Source organism: Callorhinus ursinus, unplaced genomic scaffold (assembly GCF_003265705.2).
Source record: "Callorhinus ursinus isolate GAN/ISIS: 27379988/994484 unplaced genomic scaffold, GSC_fseal_2.0 scaffold43, whole genome shotgun sequence".
NCBI classification, from domain to species: Eukaryota; Metazoa; Chordata; class Mammalia; order Carnivora; family Otariidae; genus Callorhinus; species Callorhinus ursinus.
This window is the reverse complement of record NW_027397105.1, coordinates 2,302,602-2,318,803: the sequence shown is the minus strand read 5'-3', so window position 1 is coordinate 2,318,803 and position 16,202 is coordinate 2,302,602. Positions and strand designations below refer to the sequence as shown.

Here is a 16,202-nt window from a genome sequence, read left to right as displayed (position 1 = left end):
GTGGCAGATATAGGCTCAAGTCCTGATTCTGTCTCTCGGAGATTATGGGACCCTGGGCAAGCTCCCAGATTCCTCAGGTACTTCGTCTGGAAGGCGGGCATGATGACCGCCCCCCATCCCCAGGGTGGGGAGAACCAAAGATGCTACTGGTACATTTAGGGTTGGTCGAGCCATGCCAATCGCTGTCACCCTGCTGCAGCCGGGCCTTCTGGGCCTCAGAGGCCCTTGCTGAGTCCAGTCCCCCAGGCTGCTCCAACCTTTTTTCTCTGCTCTGCCCACTGTGGTTTCCTGTGTGCAGAGGTCCCTTCCTCCTCCCCGTCCTCAGTGACTGAGCAGGCCCATCCTCCGCGAACGATTCAGAGCACCCAGACTCCTGCACTTCTCTTTATTGTCCACCTCGAGGGTGGTGAGGGCTGGGAGAGGCTGGTCCCCACCCCATCCCTGGCTGGCTCCATTTTCCATTGTCTGCTTCCCTCCTCTTGTGTCCATCGAAGCCGCAGGGTTTCGTCTGGAAGAAGAAAGGACTGGGTCGACTGGGTCACTGGCTTTCTTGTGACAGCTGGGAGATCTGGCCCATGTCCCCCTGAAACTCCCTAGAACCTACCCACTCAGGACCTCTCCCTCCCTGGCCAGCGCAGGAAGCCACTCGCCCCTGCCTGGGCTCACGTCTACATTGGTTTTGGTGTGGGGAGTGTGGGCTGCTTCCAGGTTTCTTCTCCAAGCTTTCTGGGCTTCGCCAGTTGAGCCCCTTGGATACCAGCCACTGACACCAGCCCGACTGTGCTCTGTCTTTGGAGGACAGGGCAGCACCTGGAGTGGGGTGGGTGGCAGAGAAGAGTCAGGGAGGAGGTGTGGGGCCAGAGGGTATCCCAAGCTGGAGTGGGTCCCAGCCCCTTCTGAGCCTCCCCAGTTCCTCTCTGTACAATAGGGGCCTTGCACACCAGGATGCTTGGGGCCGCTCTTGGCATCTCTTGGTGATCTACCCTGGTTTGCAAAGAAGGGGGGCTGGGGGGCTGGGAGCTGGCCAAGAGCCAGCCATTGCGGCCTGGTGCCCTCACCAGGCTGCGATGTTGTCCCTGCCAGGGACTCTTCGGGGGTCCGGGGATCCCGAACGGGGCTTCCTGTGTGGTCCAGCAGACGGACTTCAGTGCTTATGGGATTCTCACTCACCCAGTTAAAATTTGCGGAGGCTGGAAGGATCAGGGGATTAAGGTTGGGGCACCCATCAGTCTGTTGGTTGTCAGCACCCCCTGCCCCAGGCTGACCCAGCCCAGCTCTCACTGTCCTGCTGCTCAGGCTCATCTTCTGTGTCCTCCTCGAGCTCTGGGTGGGGAGAGCACCTGAGGTACCTCCCTTTGCTATAATACTCCTTGCGTTGCAGATCAATCTCCTGGTCCGACACAATGGTGGCTGAAGGTGGGGACCGATTTCTGAAGGTAGGGGAATCTGAAGAGTCACCCCAATCACTCTGAGTCTTACAGCCACCTAGGGCATCCAGGATCCCCAGGTGTCCATAACGGTGCCCCCAGCACAGAGGAGAAGCTCAGGCCCCGGGTTCTCATCTCCATTCTATGCCCTCCTCCCGTATTAGGAAACCCCCACGACCTCTCCATCCCCCACGCCTCTCTTGGGCTTCCCGAGGACAGCTGTGTTGAGGACCCCACCCCAGCTGCCCTCTGTCTTCCCTGGGCTCACCTCCCATTGCCCCCCCCCCCCACCAAGCACCATGGCTAACCCTTGATTTTTGGGATGTGGTTCCTGGTCACCAGGCCAATCTCATCTTTGACTCCTCTGGCCAGTCCTCCCGTCCAGCCTTTCTCCACAGGCCTGGGCTCTGGGTCCAGCATCACGCCCAGACTGCCACCGCCCATACTGGCACTGGCCTCGTTGCTGTGCTTGTTATTACTGAAGGGAAGATTTCTCTGAGCCTTGAGGAACTTTCCTTCATCATAGTGTGACTTTCGGTGCTTGTCAAAATCACTGGAGTCTGCGGGCCATTGTAAGAGCTTGGCTTTCCCTCCAGGCAGCTGCCGAGGGTTCACTCTGCCTCCCCTTTCCACTCAGCCCCTACCCCTCATCTCACGTGTCTTGGAAAAGCTGGCTGAAGACCCTGAGCTTCTGTTATCACTGTACTGCAGGACCTTGGGGTAGAAATTGTCCATTGTTGCAAACCTGAAGGGGAGGGAGACTAGTTGGGGGCGCCAAAGGGGAGAAGACAAGAGGCCCAGGTGGTAGATGGCGCCTAGAGGGCTAACTCCCCCACCTTGGCCTTGGTTACTCCTGATGGGAATTGAAGTACCTCCCATTGTGGTGGCCAAGAAGCAGAACAGGCTCTGACCCCAGGGGTGGAGGAAGGAAGAGGCCCCAGATCTCTACTGATCTCTGGCGGGCCTCTCACCTTTCCGCCAGTGCCTGGGGAGTTGCCCAGCCAGAGGATGCCCCAAGCAGGTCCTCGTCACTGTCCTGCAGCCTGCATCAGAGGGAGGGAGCAGTGCTGAGAGGCGGGCAGCAGGCAGTATCCAGGCCCTGAGACCGCTCTGCCTCCCCCCCACCCTCTTTGAATAGGGAGGGGTCTGGACTGAGGGCTCAGCACCTGTGGTAGGGAGTGCTGGGCTCATCCACCTTCGTAGATCCATAATCCTTGCCAGCGGGGTGGTAGGTAGCCAGGATATTCATTTCATCCCACCGCTGGGACTTCTTCCTGGAGTAGGGGGAAGGACACAAGAAAGGGGGAGGAAACCTCCCAGCGACCTCCTCGTCACAGCCCTTCCTCATTCTTTCAATCACTCAAAACCTTTTTCTTTCTTTCTTTCTTTATTTCTTTATTTGACAGCGAGAGAGGGAACACAAGCAGGGGGAGTGGAGGGAGAAGCAGGCTTCCCGCCGAGCAGAGAGCCCGATGCGGGGCTTGATCCCAGGACCCTCGGACCATGACCTGAGCTGAAGGCAGAACCTTAACGGCTGAGCCAGCCAGGCGCCCCTCAAAACCTTTTTCTTGTACCCTCTCGTCGTGTCAGGGGCAGAGGAGCCTGAGGATGGGGGTTACACCTAATGATTATCACGCACTGTGGAACCAGCATTTACCTGGTACCTGCTACTCTCCCCCAAGGCCTGGGACCTCAGATTTCCCACCCAATTGTCCTCAGCCGCTCACACTTCACAGTTCTTAAGACTCCGCCCCTTTCCCCTAGCTCCGCCCCCGCCAGTGTCCGGAACCTCTCCCGCCCCGCTCCGCGCCGGCTCCCCGCTGAGCCGGACTCCTTACTTCTCTGCACTGGGGGATTTCTGCATAAAGATGGAGGCGCTGGTTTTTAGGATGCTGCGGGGCCGGTCCTCACAAGGTTTGTGGGAGTGCAAGAGAGTTGACCCGGAGCGCGGTGGACTGCATTCCGAGTTGAACACCCCAGAACACCCGGACCGGGACCGGCAGGTCCCGCATACACTGGTTCCAGGGAAGGAGGCATTTAATCCGTCAGGGTATGTGCGGGACCCAGCGCTGCGGTCCGCAACCCTCCCAGGGTGCTGGTTGGGCCCGGAACCGAGGACTGTTCCCCCCCCGGAGGGCCGGCTCGAACCAGGACAGCAAGTTACGGCTCCCCCGGAGTGCAGGGAGGTCCCAGAACCGTGAAACAGGACAACACCGGAGGGCGGCCCGGCGTCTGCCTCGACTCCTCCGATTCCTCCTGGCACACCCTTGGTTGCCCCTCCCGGGGATTCGCCGCTGAGGCCGCCAGCAGCCCCCGGAGCCTCCTGCTTTTCCATGGCCCCACCCGGGGGCCACTCTCAGCTGCCCCGCCCCGCCTCCTGGTGGCACATAGCCCCGCCCCGAAGCCTCGCCCCCACCGCGGCGGGCTGGGGGCGCTCGGGCGGAGGCCCGGCTACCCTTCCGCTCCGCTCCCTAGAGCCGCGGCCCCGGAATCAAGCTTTATATAGGGACCTCGGGCTGGGGTCCCCTCCGGTCGCCCCTCCCTTTCTTTCCCACCCGAAGGCCAGCTTTCTTTGTCTCTGGGATTTGTTCCCGCCCTTCTTCCCCATCACCGCCTTCATCCGAGTTATCCAATCACAATCAGGGGTCCTGGTCACGGGGCGAGAAGCCCCATTTGTGACGTCACAGTCCTCCCACCTCGGCGCGAGCTCGGGAGAGTTGGGCTGGGAGCTTGTTCACAGCTCGGGGGTTTTGGGGGGAGACCGTCAGCGCCGTTACTGGAAACACCTGCCAGGGTTTCACTGGGCCTCTATCCGTGGCGTTAAGATTTAAGGGTTTGTCTGGATTGGAGTTCAAGGTGGGCTTATTTAGAAATATCGCGAGCCCTTTTATCCCATCCCCCACCCCCCCCAAAAGTCGGCCCGCTTTGCCTCTCACGAGAGGTGTGATACAAAGTGGAGGGGTTACGACAGTGTCGCGAAACATAGCCGATCTCGGTGGTGCGCAGGGCAAAGGTTTTCATTTTTAAAGCTACCAGGTCCCTTCTCGGAATCCTACGGACGCCGCTCGGGGTACCCGCTCCAAAGCGTGCAGGCTCGAAGGGAGGAACCCCCCCTACTCCTCCTCTTGCCGTAAAGCGAATACTTCGAGGTGTCGCCTGCCTCGGCGAGGGCGGGGTGGTCGGTGCGGCTGTCGCAAAGCTGAAGTGGGGGGCCAGCACCCCCTGCGTCGTAAAGATGCCTGCGGCGGTCGTTTCTTCCACTGTCGCAAAAGCTCCCTGCCCAAGTCGGCACGGCTGTCGGAGCCACTCTGTCACCCCGCCATGCCGTAAAGCAAGCCTGCCCGACCCCGTCGTCCTTCCGTTCCCACCGTGGTGGTCATTAGTTCCCTAGCTCGGGATGCTTCATCGCCCGGCAGTGCCGTAAAGCATACCCGGCCCCAGCCCCGAGTCCTACTCCCTCCGGGTGTCTGTGCACCGCGGTTGCCACGGTGCCGCCAAGCGCGGCTGTCGCGCGGCCCCGGTGTCAGCGGCGATGGCGGCGGGGTCGGGTGGGAGTGGGGGCTCTGGGGGAGGCCCCGGGCCGGGGCCGGGTGGGGGGGGTGGCCCCGGCGGGAGCGGCGCAGGGCCGGGGTCCGGCGGGGGTCTGGGCAGCGGCGGGGAGCTGCACCCGCGCACTGGGCGCCTGGTGAGCCTGTCGGCCTGTGGGCGGACGGCGCGGCGGCAGCAGCCGGGCCAAGAGTTTAACCACGGGCTGGTGTTGAGCCGGGAACCCTTGCGCGATGGACGCGTCTTCACCGTCCGCATCGACCGCAAGGTGCGGAGCGGGGCCCGCGGAACCGAGATGTGGAGGGTGGTGGGAGGGGGCGAGCGGGAGACACGGGGTAGGAGGTCCAGACTAGTCCCCATCGCCGGCTGCCGACAGACCTTCGGGGCACCGGGCGACGGGCAGGAGGGGCGCATGGAGCAGAAACGTTCGCTCGTCATGACGGGGCGAGGGATGAGGAGAGCTGGAGTTTCCTGCACACCCGGGAGCTGGGCAGGGACACGGGGCTGCATCCCCAGGAATGGTTAGGGACCAGATCTCCCGGAATCGTTTCTGGGAAGTAGAGGATGGAAGGATGTCAGGGATGTGACAGGAGGAGAGGGGAGAACCGAGGAAAGAACCAACCCCTGGAGGATGAACTCGGGCGGAAAGATGGGCGAGGAGAGACCCTCGGGGAGAGGGAGGTGTGCGTGCTTTGGGGTGTGATTTGGTGAAGAGGCTAGGTGCACGGAGGTGGAATGTGGGAAGAGAGGGAATGTGAGCCAGAGCCTAGGAGTGAATCAGGCCAGGGGGAGGAGAAGAGTGTATAGGAGAGGTAGGGGCGTGGGCATGGAGAGCTGTGAACCCGGGGTGGTGGAGGAGTCACAGGGACCACTGCCTCTCTGGAGTAGCGTTTCACGTCTCAGGAGAGAAAAGCCAGTTAGCTGTCGGAGATGTGGGAAGAAGGGGACACGGTGGTCTGTGAAACGTGGGTTCCTAGTGGTGGGAGACCCATGGTGGCCCATCCTGAGCCTCTGTCCACCACCCTTATCACAGGTCAACTCCTGGAGTGGCTCCATTGAGATTGGGGTGACGGCACTGGACCCCAGTGTGCTGGACTTCCCAAGCAGCGCCACGGGACTGAAGGGGGGCTCATGGGTAGTGTCAGGCTGCTCGGTATTGAGGGATGGACGTTCTGTGCTGGAGGAGTACGGTCAGGACCTGGACCAGCTTGGTGAAGGGGACCGTGTGGGCGTGGAGCGCACAGTTGCCGGGGAGCTGCGGCTCTGGGTGAACGGGCGGGATTGCGGGGTGGCCGCCACGGGCCTCCCCGCTCGTGTCTGGGCCGTCGTGGACCTTTACGGCAAGTGCACCCAGATTACCGTGCTTCCCCCGGAGCCGGGTTTCAGCCCCCCTGCTCCCATCCCCACACCTCCCCTCGAGCCCTCCGCGCCCCCTGAAGATTCCGCCTTGACTGAACAGGGGACCTCTGGGGATGAAGGTGAGAACACAGGGCAGTGGTGGAGGGGTGGGGCAGAGGGAGCGGCTGAAGGCCTGGGTGAGAACAAGTGACAAACAAGGCTGGGTGTGAACAGGGTCACTCAGACCCCCCCCCCCCCCCCCCGGAGTCTGTTGAAGGGGAAAGAAAGGACTAGAGCAGGGGGTTCTCCTGTCTGTGGGCCCTGCAGCAGTGGCTGAACCCTTATTCCCCTTCCATCCCGCCTGGTCCCCAGCCTTCATGGTGTCCCCAGCGCAGTCCCGGCCGGAGACGTTTCCTAACAGCCTTGAGTCGCATCATGGTGAGGGCTTCTGGGAGGCTTTGGGGAGTGGGAAGTGAGGTGGACGAGGCGAGGGGAGGGGCCTCAGGAGAGGGCTAGGGGGAGAGTGGTGAGCCCGAGGGCGTAGAACCTCATTCCAGCTTCCCTCCCCCGTCCCGCTGCTGTAGACTTTGCCAGCATGGAGCTCTCCGAGGTGGTGGGCAACGCCATCCTGTCTGCCTACAACGGGGGGCTCCTAAATGTGAACCTGAGCTCCCCGCCAACAGGGGAAGGACTGGGGTCTGGCGGTACCGCCACCTCGCCCATCCTCACTTCCAACGATGCCCTGCTCTTTCACGAGAAGTGCGGGACGCTCATCAAACTCAGCAACAACAATAAGACCGCCGAGCGCCGCCGGCCCCTGGATGAATTCAACAACGGGGTTGTCATGACCAATCGCCCGCTCCGGGACAATGAGATGTTTGAGGTGTGCGAGCTCCCGGGCGCTGGCTGGCCCCTCACCCTCCGGGAACCAAAGATGGGGCTCCATCCTTGACGGTGGAAGGGTAGGGCTCAGGGAACAGCTGAGGGCCGAGGGTCCTTTCTCAGCCTTTACACACCCCGCCTCGCCCTTCTGCTGTTGCTCCCCCCAAGATCCGCATCGACAAGCTCGTAGACAAGTGGTCGGGCTCCATTGAGATCGGTGTCACCACCCACAACCCCAACAACCTGGAGTACCCAGCCACCATGACCAACCTGCAGTCAGGTACCAGCCCCTGACAGGGCGGAGGCGCCTTCCTAAGGCGAGGGAGGCCCAGGCCCTAGCCGGGTGTCTACCTTCCCCCAGGCACCATCATGATGAGTGGCTGCGGGATCCTGACCAATGGCAAGGGCACTCGCCGGGAGTACTGTGAATTCAGTCTGGACGAGCTGCAGGTGAGGGGGGGCGGGGTGCAAGAGTCCGGGCCACTGTCCGGGGCAGCCCCGTCCCCCTGCATCTCTGCCGGGGCACCACAGTCTCTGCTGCGATCTAGAGCAAGGCCTCTGCTCTCTCGCTTGAAGGTTCCTTCTGAGAAGGCAGGGTTGTGCGATAGTTAGGCTCTCAGATTTTGGAATCAGAGGGTCACTTTCTCTTACTGTGTGGCCGTGTGGGGTCGTGGCCAGAGGCAAGCAGCTCACTCGTTGTCTCTGGTAGGTGGTATTTTTTTTTTCCCTTTTAAAATTTTTTTCTAACGTCTGAACCGAGCCTGTTAATACTTTATATATTGCTCAGAGAGGCGGGTAAGGGGATGTTTGTAAGGGGGCGTCACGCTGTGACTGACTTTCCGGGAGCATTCGGGGGCTCAAGACTCCGGCGCCTTTGGAGCCGTTCCCTGGCGGCCTGGGCTGGTGGGAAGGCTTTAGAACCAACCCCTCTGTTCTCAGGGGCCCCAGGACAAGTCTGGAGCCTGATGGGGGGATGGGTTCTGGATCTTTGTTTTTCTGCTTTGGCTAGGAAGGTGACCACATTGGTCTCATGAGGAAGTCCAACTCTGCCCTACACTTCTTCATTAACGGCATCGACCAGGGTAAAGGGACGCCCAGAGCGGGCTGCTGGGTCAGGGCTTTCGGGAGTGGGGGGTCTGTACCTCCTCGTCCTGCCTGTCTTTGATGCTGGTCCCCCCCACACTCCCCCCAGGCGTGGCTACCCCACTGACACCCCCAGTGGTGTACGGTGTGGTGGACTTGTACGGGATGGCGGTGAAGGTGACCATCGTGCACGATAACAACCATAGTGACCGTCTGCGCCGGAACAATGCCATCCTGCGGGCGCTGTCTCCGGAGGGGGCCCTCCGGCGCGCTGCCCCTGCTGCTCAGGCAGAGCCCGAGCGCCTGCTTTTCCACCCCAACTGCGGGCAGAAGGCAGCTATCACCCACGAGGGACGCACTGCCCTGAGGCCCCAGTATGGCCCATGGGGTGGGGAGAAGCCTGCAGAAGGGGCTCTGATGGGATGGGGGGCTGGAGAGCAGGAGGCAGAGGGATTCTGATCTGGGGAGCTCTGGACAGGAAAGGGGGGGAGCCTCGCGTAGAGTGAAGCTCCTCTGGTTGGCTCGGGGCAGCGGGTGTCGGGCAGGCATCGCCGGGCGAAGCTTTGGCGTGCGCAGAGCGTGTGTTCACGCCTGAGTCCCTGTTCCCTGTCCTCAGTGCCACCGATGACTTCAACCATGGCGTGGTGCTGAGCAGCAGGGCCCTGCGGGACGGAGAGGTGTTTCAGGTGCGCATTGACAAAATGGTGGACAAGTGGGCTGGCTCCATTGAGATCGGAGTCACCACCCACGACCCTGCCTACCTCCAGCTGCCGTCCACCATGACCAACTTGCGCTCCGGTGAGCTCCCCGGGAGGGCGGGGCCCAGAAAGGGCCTGTGCGAGGAAGCTGCCCCCGGAGCCCTGATGCTTGGTCCCCCCCTCTGTCTTTACCGGTCCTGCTTATGACGACTCATTCAGGCGCCAAGCGCTGGTGCGTGGACAGTGCTCGTGGCGGGGGGGTACCTGCAGAGTTTTCTGCCCGGCCCTGGGAAGAAAGCTGACCATCAGGGCAGGCTGGGCCAGCGGCTCTGGGGAGGGACATGGAGACTGCCGTATAACGGAGTGGAGCCCTGGCTCCTGCTCATGTCCTCTGTCACTCCCTGTCCCCGTAGGGACCTGGATGATGACTGGGAACGGGGTGATGCACAACGGGACGACCATCTTGGATGAATATGGGCACAACCTGGACCGCCTCAAGGTGGGAGAGCGGGGGTACCGCCGGGGCTCGGCGAGCGGGGGGTGGGCAAGGCGGGGCTGCCGTAGGACCAGCCCTCGCGGGAACTCTGCCTGACTCCTCACTCCAGCCCCCCTTCTTCCAAGGCAGGGGACACGGTGGGCGTGGTGCGGCGGGAGGACGGGACTCTGCACTTCTTTGTCAATGGGATGACTCAGGGCCCTGCGGCCTGGAACGTGCCCCCAGGTGTCTACGCTGTCGTGGACTTGTACGGCCAGGCAGCCCAGGCCACCATTGTGGACGACGTGGGTGAGGGCTGGGGCCGGGGCTTGGGGCGGCCTCGGCAGGGCGGGGGGGGGGGAGAGGGGCTTCGGAGACCACCGGCAACCTCATGGGTGACGTCCCCTCTCCCAGAGGTGCCCCCAGTGCCCGAGCCGCTCCCTGAAGGGAACAACCAGGTGTCCCCCAGCTCCCCATCGTCGGGGGCCGGGGGCTCCGACCTGCGCTTCCACCAGCTGCACGGTAGTAACGCTATCATCACCAACGGGGGCCGCACGGCGCTTCGTCACAACTGCCGCAGCGAGTTCAACGACGCCATCGTCATCTCCAACCGGTCAGTGTGGGCGTGGCCTCCTGCGGCCTCGGCCTTCCGCGCAGGGCCTCTCTGACTGCCGCTGTCCCTGGCAGGGCCCTGCGGGACGGAGAGCTGTTTGAGATCGTCATTCAGAAGATGGTGGACCGCTGGTCAGGCTCCATCGAGGCTGGTGAGGGGCGTGGGCGTGGGCGTGCGCAAGCGTCGCGCGCGTGTGTGGTTGTGTGTGCCGGGGGTGGTGCGGGCTGCCTGTTGTGGGGGCTTGGCTCTCACCTACCCCTGCCTCCTAGGGGTGACCGCTATTCGGCCGGAGGACCTCGAGTTCCCCAACACGATGACGGACATCGACTACGACACGTGGATGCTGAGGTTCGGCTGCCTGCTTTGACGGCCGGCCCGGTAGGGCTGCGTGGAGCTGGCCAGGATGAGGGAAGCCGGCTTTGGGGCCTGTCGTGGCCCTGGCAGGCCTGAGGGATCTGGTTACCCCTTCCCTTCGATTCTGGGAGGCCCACCCACGTCACCACGCACCCTCCAGCGGCCCAGCCTCTTCTCTGCGGGGAGCTCCTGCTTTTTCCTGGGGGGATCCCAGAGACGTAGGAGACAGAGGAAGATCCCAGTCCAAGGCACTGGAAGGTTCTGATGAGCAGGGACCGCGCAGAGGCCTGCGTGGGGAGGAGCTGGGAGGCTTACCGGCCTCGCCTGTCGTCCCTCCAGTGGCACGGCCATCATGCAAGACGGGAACACCATGCGCAACAACTACGGCTGCGACCTGGATGCGCTGGGCACGGGCGCGCGCATCGGCATGATGCGCACCGCCAAGGGCGACCTGCACTACTTCATCAACGGCCAGGACCAAGGCGCTGCCTGCTCAGGCTTGCCTCCGGGTAAAGGTGACTGGTCTGTGGCTTTCGGCCTGCCAGCCTCACGCCAGCCCAGCCCGGGCCATCTGGCCTCTGACCCCTTCCTTCTCCACCCAGAGGTGTACGCGGTGGTGGATCTCTACGGCCAGTGTGTCCAGGTGTCCATCACCAGTGCCACCGGCCCCATGGATAACAGCCTGGCGACCAGCAACACCGCCACCGAGAAGTCCTTCCCTCTGCACTCCCCAGGTCCAGCTGGCTGTTAGTGCGCTGTGGGCCGAGGGCGGGGTGGGGGAGGTGATGTTCAAGGCCAGGGCAGCTGCAGACTGAGGGCAGGGAACAAGCCAGGGGCCCCGGGTAGGACACGCCCCACGAAGGGGGCGGGGTCCCGGCCGGAGCGTGGGCTGGGCGTCCCCCCTGCCAGCTGGGGGATGGGGGGGGCGGGCTGCCGGAAGCCGGTCGAGAGGGGCCTTTAGGGCAGCTTCCTGTTTGACCCGAAAGCTCTGCTCCGTGCCCTTTCTGAAACCCGCGGCCCCAACGCCGCGCCTTCCTGTGGCACCATGTCCCCGCAGTGGCCGGCGTGGCTCACCGATTCCACAGCACCTGTGGCAAGAACGTCGCTCTGGAGGAAGATGGCACAAGGGCGGTGCGCGCGGCCGGCTACGCTCACGGCCTCGTCTTCAGCACCAAGGAGCTCAGGACGGAGGAGGTGTTCGAGGTGGGCGCCGGGCCGTCCGCCGCGGGGCCAGGCTGTTGCCCGAGCTCGCGCCCCGCGCCCGTGGCAGCCGTCGTGCTCTCTCGCCCTCAGGTGAAGGTGCAGGAGCTGGACGAGAGGTGGGCGGGCTCCCTCCGGCTGGGGCTGACCACGCTCGCGCCCGGGGAGACGGGGCCCGGCGCAGGCGGGGGCCCCGGGCTGCCTCCCTCCCTCCCAGAGCTCCGCACGAAGACCACCTGGATGGTGTCCAGCTGCGAAGTGAGGCGCGACGGGCAGCTCCAGAGGATGAACTATGGCCGGAACCTAGAGAGGCTGGGGGTGAAGCTGCGGGCCCCCGGGCCCGGGGTGGGGGGGAGGGGGGAGCGGGGGTGGGGGAGACGTGGCCTGAGGCTCTGTGCTTGTGTCCCCTCGGGCCTAGGTGGGGAGCCGCGTGGGCATCCGCCGGGGCGCGGATGACACGATGCACATCCTGGTGGACGGAGAGGACATGGGGCCCGCGGCCACCGGCGTCGCCAAGGTAGGTCCGAGACGGTTCTTGGGTTTGGCGAGCGGGCTCGAGGCCCCGGATCTCTGACTCCTGCGTCGTGTGTGCCCCGCAGAACGTGTGGGCGGTGCTGGATCTCTACGGGCCGGTCCGGAGCGTGTCTGTGGTCAGCTCCACGAGGCTGGAGGAGCCAGAGAGCACCCAGCCGCCTTCTCCCAACTCGGACACTGGGAGCGAGGGCGAGGAAGACGACGAAGGGGAGGAGCAGGGCCTGAGGGTGAGGGGCCGCAGCGGGGCACACGGGGCCAGTGGACAGCGGGGTGCCCTGGGCTTCTCAGAGGCTGCCCTTGGCGGGGGGGGGGGGGGGGGGGAGAGGCGTAGACGCAAGCCTTGTGTAAACGCTGGGGGCGGGGTGGGTGGCTCGGGCCTCGCAGGGGCAACCCTGGCAGCTCCATCTCTCCTCCATGCCATGGCCAGAGTCAAGTGGCCGTGATGCCCACGGCCCTCGAGTTCCTGGAGAACCACGGGAAGAACATTCTCCTGTCCAACGGGAACCGTACGGCTACGCGGGTGGCCAGCTACAATCAGGGCATCGTCGTCATCAACCAGCCCCTGGTGCCCCAGCTGCTGGTCCAGGTGCGCCTCACCTCCTCATCCGCAGCTCCTCTTACGCAGGGTCATCCAGGGCCAGTCCTCCTGGAGAAACCCCTCTCCACTGGGGGACAGAGTGGAGGCAAGCCCCCGGGATGAGCTTCCCAGGCTTCGGTTCGTACCCCACGGTGGGATTGGTAGATCGATCCTGGGGAAGGCCCCCCCGCCGCCTTGGCGACTGGTGTGGGGAGCAGTAACGAGAGGCTGGGGGACACGAGAAAGACCCCTGGTCCTACATGTGGGCGCCGGGAGGGCCCGCCGAGGAGGAGGCCTTTCTGCCACAGACGGAAGATTCAGTTAGCCAGCTGAAAGCAGCCGCGGGGGGCAGGAACCCTTAGCCAGGCAACAACAGGACCAAGGCTGACCCAGGGAAGGAAACACATGAATTGACAGTTTGCGGTCCCTCCAGCCTCAGAAGGGGCAGCATCCCTCCCTGGCTGAGGGGGGGGTGGGTGGCACTGCTGGGTAGTCTCTCCCCGGAGGGGCCGTGACTGCGGAGTAGTGGTCACCTCTCCCCCCAGGTGCGGATCGATTTCCTGAACCGACAGTGGACGTCTTCCCTGGTCCTGGGAGTCCTCACCTGCCCCCCCGAGAGGCTCAACTTCCCTGCTTCTGCCTGCGCCCTCAAGCGGGCGGCCTGGCTGCTACGGGGCCGAGGCATCTTCCACAATGGTCTCAAGGTGGGTGGGGGCAGATGGAAGGGACAGGGCCACGCTCAAGTCGGGAGGGGCTGGCCCAAAGGGAGAAGAGGGGCACCCAGCCCTCGTTGTGGGTCTCGTGTATCAAGGGGCCCCGTGTGGGTAGACCCTCTAGCGGGTGAGCAAGAGCGTGTCATTGTCTACTCTCAGGCTTATCACGGCCTCCTGCGTCCTTGCCGTTGAGCATGTGGCCGTGGGGGGGAAGGGGGCCAGCGCGGAGGGAAAGCCCGGGCACTGGCACCGGCGGCAGAGTGAAGGGCGGGCGCGGCCGCTGCCGGGGGGAGTCTGATCTCTGGGAACAGCGTAGGTCTCTCCTCCCAGATCTGTGAGAAGTTTGGGCCAAATCTGGACACGTGTCCTGAAGGCACCATCCTGGGACTGCGGCTAGACAGCTCTGGCGGGCTGCATCTGCACGTCAACGGGATGGACCAGGGCGTGGCTGTGCCGGACGTCCCCCAGCCCTGCCACGCACTCGTGGACCTCTACGGGCAGTGTGAGCAGGTGAGCCGACTGGAGGCAGGGTGGCGGCGGGTCAGCAGGCCCTGGGGGCCGGGTCAGCCTCACCATGCCCTGCCCTGCAGGTGACAATCGTGAGTCCGGAACCAGGCGCTACCAGTGGGAAGAGTGCTGGAACCCAGGGGGACATGGAAAAAGCGGACATGGTGGACGGTGAGCCAACCCCCAGCCCCCAGGGGCCCGGCCCCGCAGCCCCAGCTCCTGTGACCCTGCCCCCCTTCTGCCGTCCCAGGCATCAAGGAGAGTGTGTGCTGGGGCCCACTGCCTGCTGCTAGCCCTCTCAAGAGCTGCGAGTACCATGCCCTCTGCTCCCGATTCCAAGAACTGCTCTTGCTTCCTGGTGAGTCCCCAGCGCTACAGAGCCCACTGCACTCCCTGGACCGGTGCGGGGCTGTGCCCAGAGCCCCGGGGACCAGCTGGAAGGGGCCGCATGGTGGAGACCCGGGGCCGGAGCCACCGCACCCAGACTACCCCTCGCTTTCCCACAGAGGATTATTTCATGCCCCCGCCCAAGCGGAGCCTGTGCTACTGTGAGTCTTGCCGGAAGCTTCGAGGGGATGAGGCCCACAGGCGCCGTGGGGAGCCCCCCCGGGAATACGCTCTGCCCTTCGGCTGGTGCAGGTTCAACCTCAGGTACATGGGGGGCCGGGTGGCGCTCCTCCCTTAGCGCGCTTACGCCCTGGATGGGGGAGGCTCTCCAGAGGGTGCGTGGAAGAAGTGACCGGACTCGTAGGCCAGGGGATGGTGTCAGGGAGCCAGCGACCTGTGTCCAGTGTGCCGGGTCCGTCGTAGGGTGAATCCCCGCCTGGAAGCTGGGACGCTGACCAAGAAGTGGCACATGGCGTATCACGGGAGCAACGTGGCAGCCGTCCGGAGGGTGCTGGACCGTGGGGAGCTGGGAGCAGGTACCTCGGCGCTGGCAGAGGCAGGGCCGTGGGGCCCCGGCCCCGGTCCCGGAGGGCGGCCCTGACCCGGCTCTCCCACAGGCACCGCCTCCATCCTGAGCTGCCGGCCCTTGAAAGGCGAGCCCGGGGTAGGGTTTGAGGAGCCTGGCGAGAACTGCGCACCCCCGCGGGAGGGGCAGCCCCCTCCGGCGCTGCTTTCCCCCTCCCTCCTGTATGCTGGGGCCGAGACCCTGGCATCCAAAGTGCAGTGAGTACGCCTGGGGCGGGGGCGGGGGGGGGGCGGTGGTCTCCGTGGCTTGCCCTCCGGGTTCCCACCGTGACACTCTAGAACGTTTAGCTTTGAAGATGACTAGTACTATGGAAATAAAAAGTAGAGCGGGGCGCAGTGGGTCACACGTGCGGCTTGAGCGTGAGGTTGGAGGGTGATCAGGATGGACGTCGTGAAGAAGGTTTGAGCAGAGGCCTGGAGAAGGGAGGGGGCGCACGGGCGTCCGGGCAGAGGGCGGCAAGCTGGGAGGGCCGCCCGAGCCCGGCCACCCCTGTAAGGCCGGGGTGACCCCGAAGACCGGTGCCAGTCGTGCAGGTAGCAGGGGGAGGAGGGAGCCCGAGTTCCTCATGGACGGCTTTCTGCTTCTTGCCTGACAGATTCCGGGACCCCAAGTCCCAGCGGACGCACCAGGCCCAGGTGGCGTTCCAGGTGTGCGTGCGCCCCGGCTCCTACACCCCCGGGCCCCCTTCGGCCGCCCTCCGAGAACCTCCCGACCCCCACTTCAGCCCAGCCGAACTCGAGTGGGTAACCAAGGAGAAGGGGGCCACGCTCCTCTATGCCCTGCTGGTGCGCGTGGAGTGAGGGCCGGCCTCTCGACGACAAGCACAGAGGGGCCCCGGCTCAGCCCCCCCCCCCCCCCCGCGACCCCGCCCGCCCCCGGCGGCTCAGCGACCCCAGCGCCAGCGGATGCGCCCGGAGCCCGTGGCCCGCCGCGCCGCCGGCAGGGGAGCGCATCTCCGCGCGCACGGCGCACGCCCCCGGCGTGGCAACCCCCTTCATGCACTGACTTGGGGAACACGACTCCCTGGACTCCCTCCCCCGTGTCACTTAATTTATTTCCGTTTTCGTTCCTGTTACTGTGAATCCCGAGGAGCCTCCCCGGACCCGCCGCTTCCCGGGCCGCCGGGCGGAGAGGCGAGGGCGGGCGCGGGGAAGGTGGGCGGCTGTACAGTTGTGACGGACGCGGGTTTCCAAGGAGCCAATAAACGCCGTCCCGGAGCGCTCGCCTCGGCCTCTCTCTCGCGCCGCCCCAGACGAGCCCTGGGCCCGCCCAGCTTGGGGGC

General features: G+C 64.5%; 2 protein-coding genes across 9 annotated transcripts; one reads left to right on the top strand and one right to left on the bottom strand.

The window, feature by feature from the left end:
• Window positions 1–50: 50 nt before the first annotated feature.
• Window positions 51–4,062, bottom strand: LOC112817280 (uncharacterized). Of its 3 annotated transcripts, XM_025864362.2 has the most exons (9): window positions 3,266–4,054; window positions 2,594–2,701; window positions 2,399–2,470; window positions 2,084–2,172; window positions 1,736–1,987; window positions 1,282–1,446; window positions 1,059–1,190; window positions 605–810; window positions 51–508 (listed from the first exon to the last, which is right to left on the bottom strand). In XM_025864362.2, the coding sequence occupies exons 1-9, from the start codon at window positions 3,760–3,762 to the stop codon at window positions 386–388; spliced, it is 1,644 nt and encodes a 547-aa protein (XP_025720147.2). In that variant the 5' UTR covers window positions 3,763–4,054; the 3' UTR covers window positions 51–385. The 3 variants fall into 3 exon arrangements, with proteins under 3 accessions (XP_025720147.2, XP_073737721.1, XP_073737720.1); XM_073881620.1 differs by lacking the exon at window positions 1,282–1,446 and having other exon boundaries at window positions 3,266–4,062; XM_073881619.1 differs by lacking the exon at window positions 2,399–2,470 and having other exon boundaries at window positions 3,266–4,055.
• A 365-nt stretch (window positions 4,063–4,427) lies between these two features.
• On the top strand, window positions 4,428–16,137 carry NEURL4 (neuralized E3 ubiquitin protein ligase 4). Of its 6 annotated transcripts, none has more exons than XM_073881616.1 (29): window positions 4,428–5,241; window positions 6,007–6,451; window positions 6,684–6,749; window positions 6,896–7,194; window positions 7,362–7,473; window positions 7,555–7,643; window positions 8,203–8,275; window positions 8,386–8,650; window positions 8,893–9,074; window positions 9,388–9,473; window positions 9,596–9,758; window positions 9,864–10,062; window positions 10,137–10,213; window positions 10,332–10,410; window positions 10,756–10,925; window positions 11,019–11,162; window positions 11,474–11,619; window positions 11,710–11,934; window positions 12,035–12,133; window positions 12,216–12,377; window positions 12,578–12,736; window positions 13,273–13,431; window positions 13,771–13,950; window positions 14,031–14,118; window positions 14,198–14,305; window positions 14,454–14,598; window positions 14,758–14,870; window positions 14,952–15,117; window positions 15,516–16,137. In XM_073881616.1, exons 1-29 carry the CDS (start codon window positions 4,960–4,962, stop codon window positions 15,718–15,720), a joined length of 4,686 nt encoding a protein of 1,561 aa, XP_073737717.1. In that variant the 5' UTR covers window positions 4,428–4,959; the 3' UTR covers window positions 15,721–16,137. The 6 variants fall into 6 exon arrangements, with proteins under 6 accessions (XP_073737717.1, XP_025720139.2, XP_073737718.1 ...); XM_025864354.2 differs by having other exon boundaries at window positions 10,756–10,931; XM_025864358.2 differs by having other exon boundaries at window positions 4,430–5,241; window positions 11,019–11,150.
• The last annotated feature ends 65 nt before the right edge of the window (window positions 16,138–16,202 follow it).

Bases quoted from the DNA above. Each gene is read 5' to 3' on its own strand.
- LOC112817280 (XM_025864362.2), bottom strand. From the start codon at position 3,762: ATGGAAAAGCAGGAGGCTCCGGGGGCTGCTGGCGGCCTCAGCGGCGAA. The intron at 1,447-1,735 runs GTTAGCCATGGT...GTGACTCTTCAG, and splicing joins CCACATCCCAAAAATCAAGG to ATTCCCCTACCTTCAGAAAT. The intron at 509-604 runs GTAGGTTCTAGG...TTCTTCTTCCAG, and splicing joins GAGGGAGAGGTCCTGAGTGG to ACGAAACCCTGCGGCTTCGA.
- NEURL4 (XM_025864354.2), top strand. From the start codon at position 4,960: ATGGCGGCGGGGTCGGGTGGGAGTGGGGGCTCTGGGGGAGGCCCCGGG. The intron at 6,452-6,683 runs GTGAGAACACAG...CCTGGTCCCCAG, and splicing joins GGGGACCTCTGGGGATGAAG to CCTTCATGGTGTCCCCAGCG. The intron at 6,750-6,895 runs GTGAGGGCTTCT...CCGCTGCTGTAG, and splicing joins CAGCCTTGAGTCGCATCATG to ACTTTGCCAGCATGGAGCTC.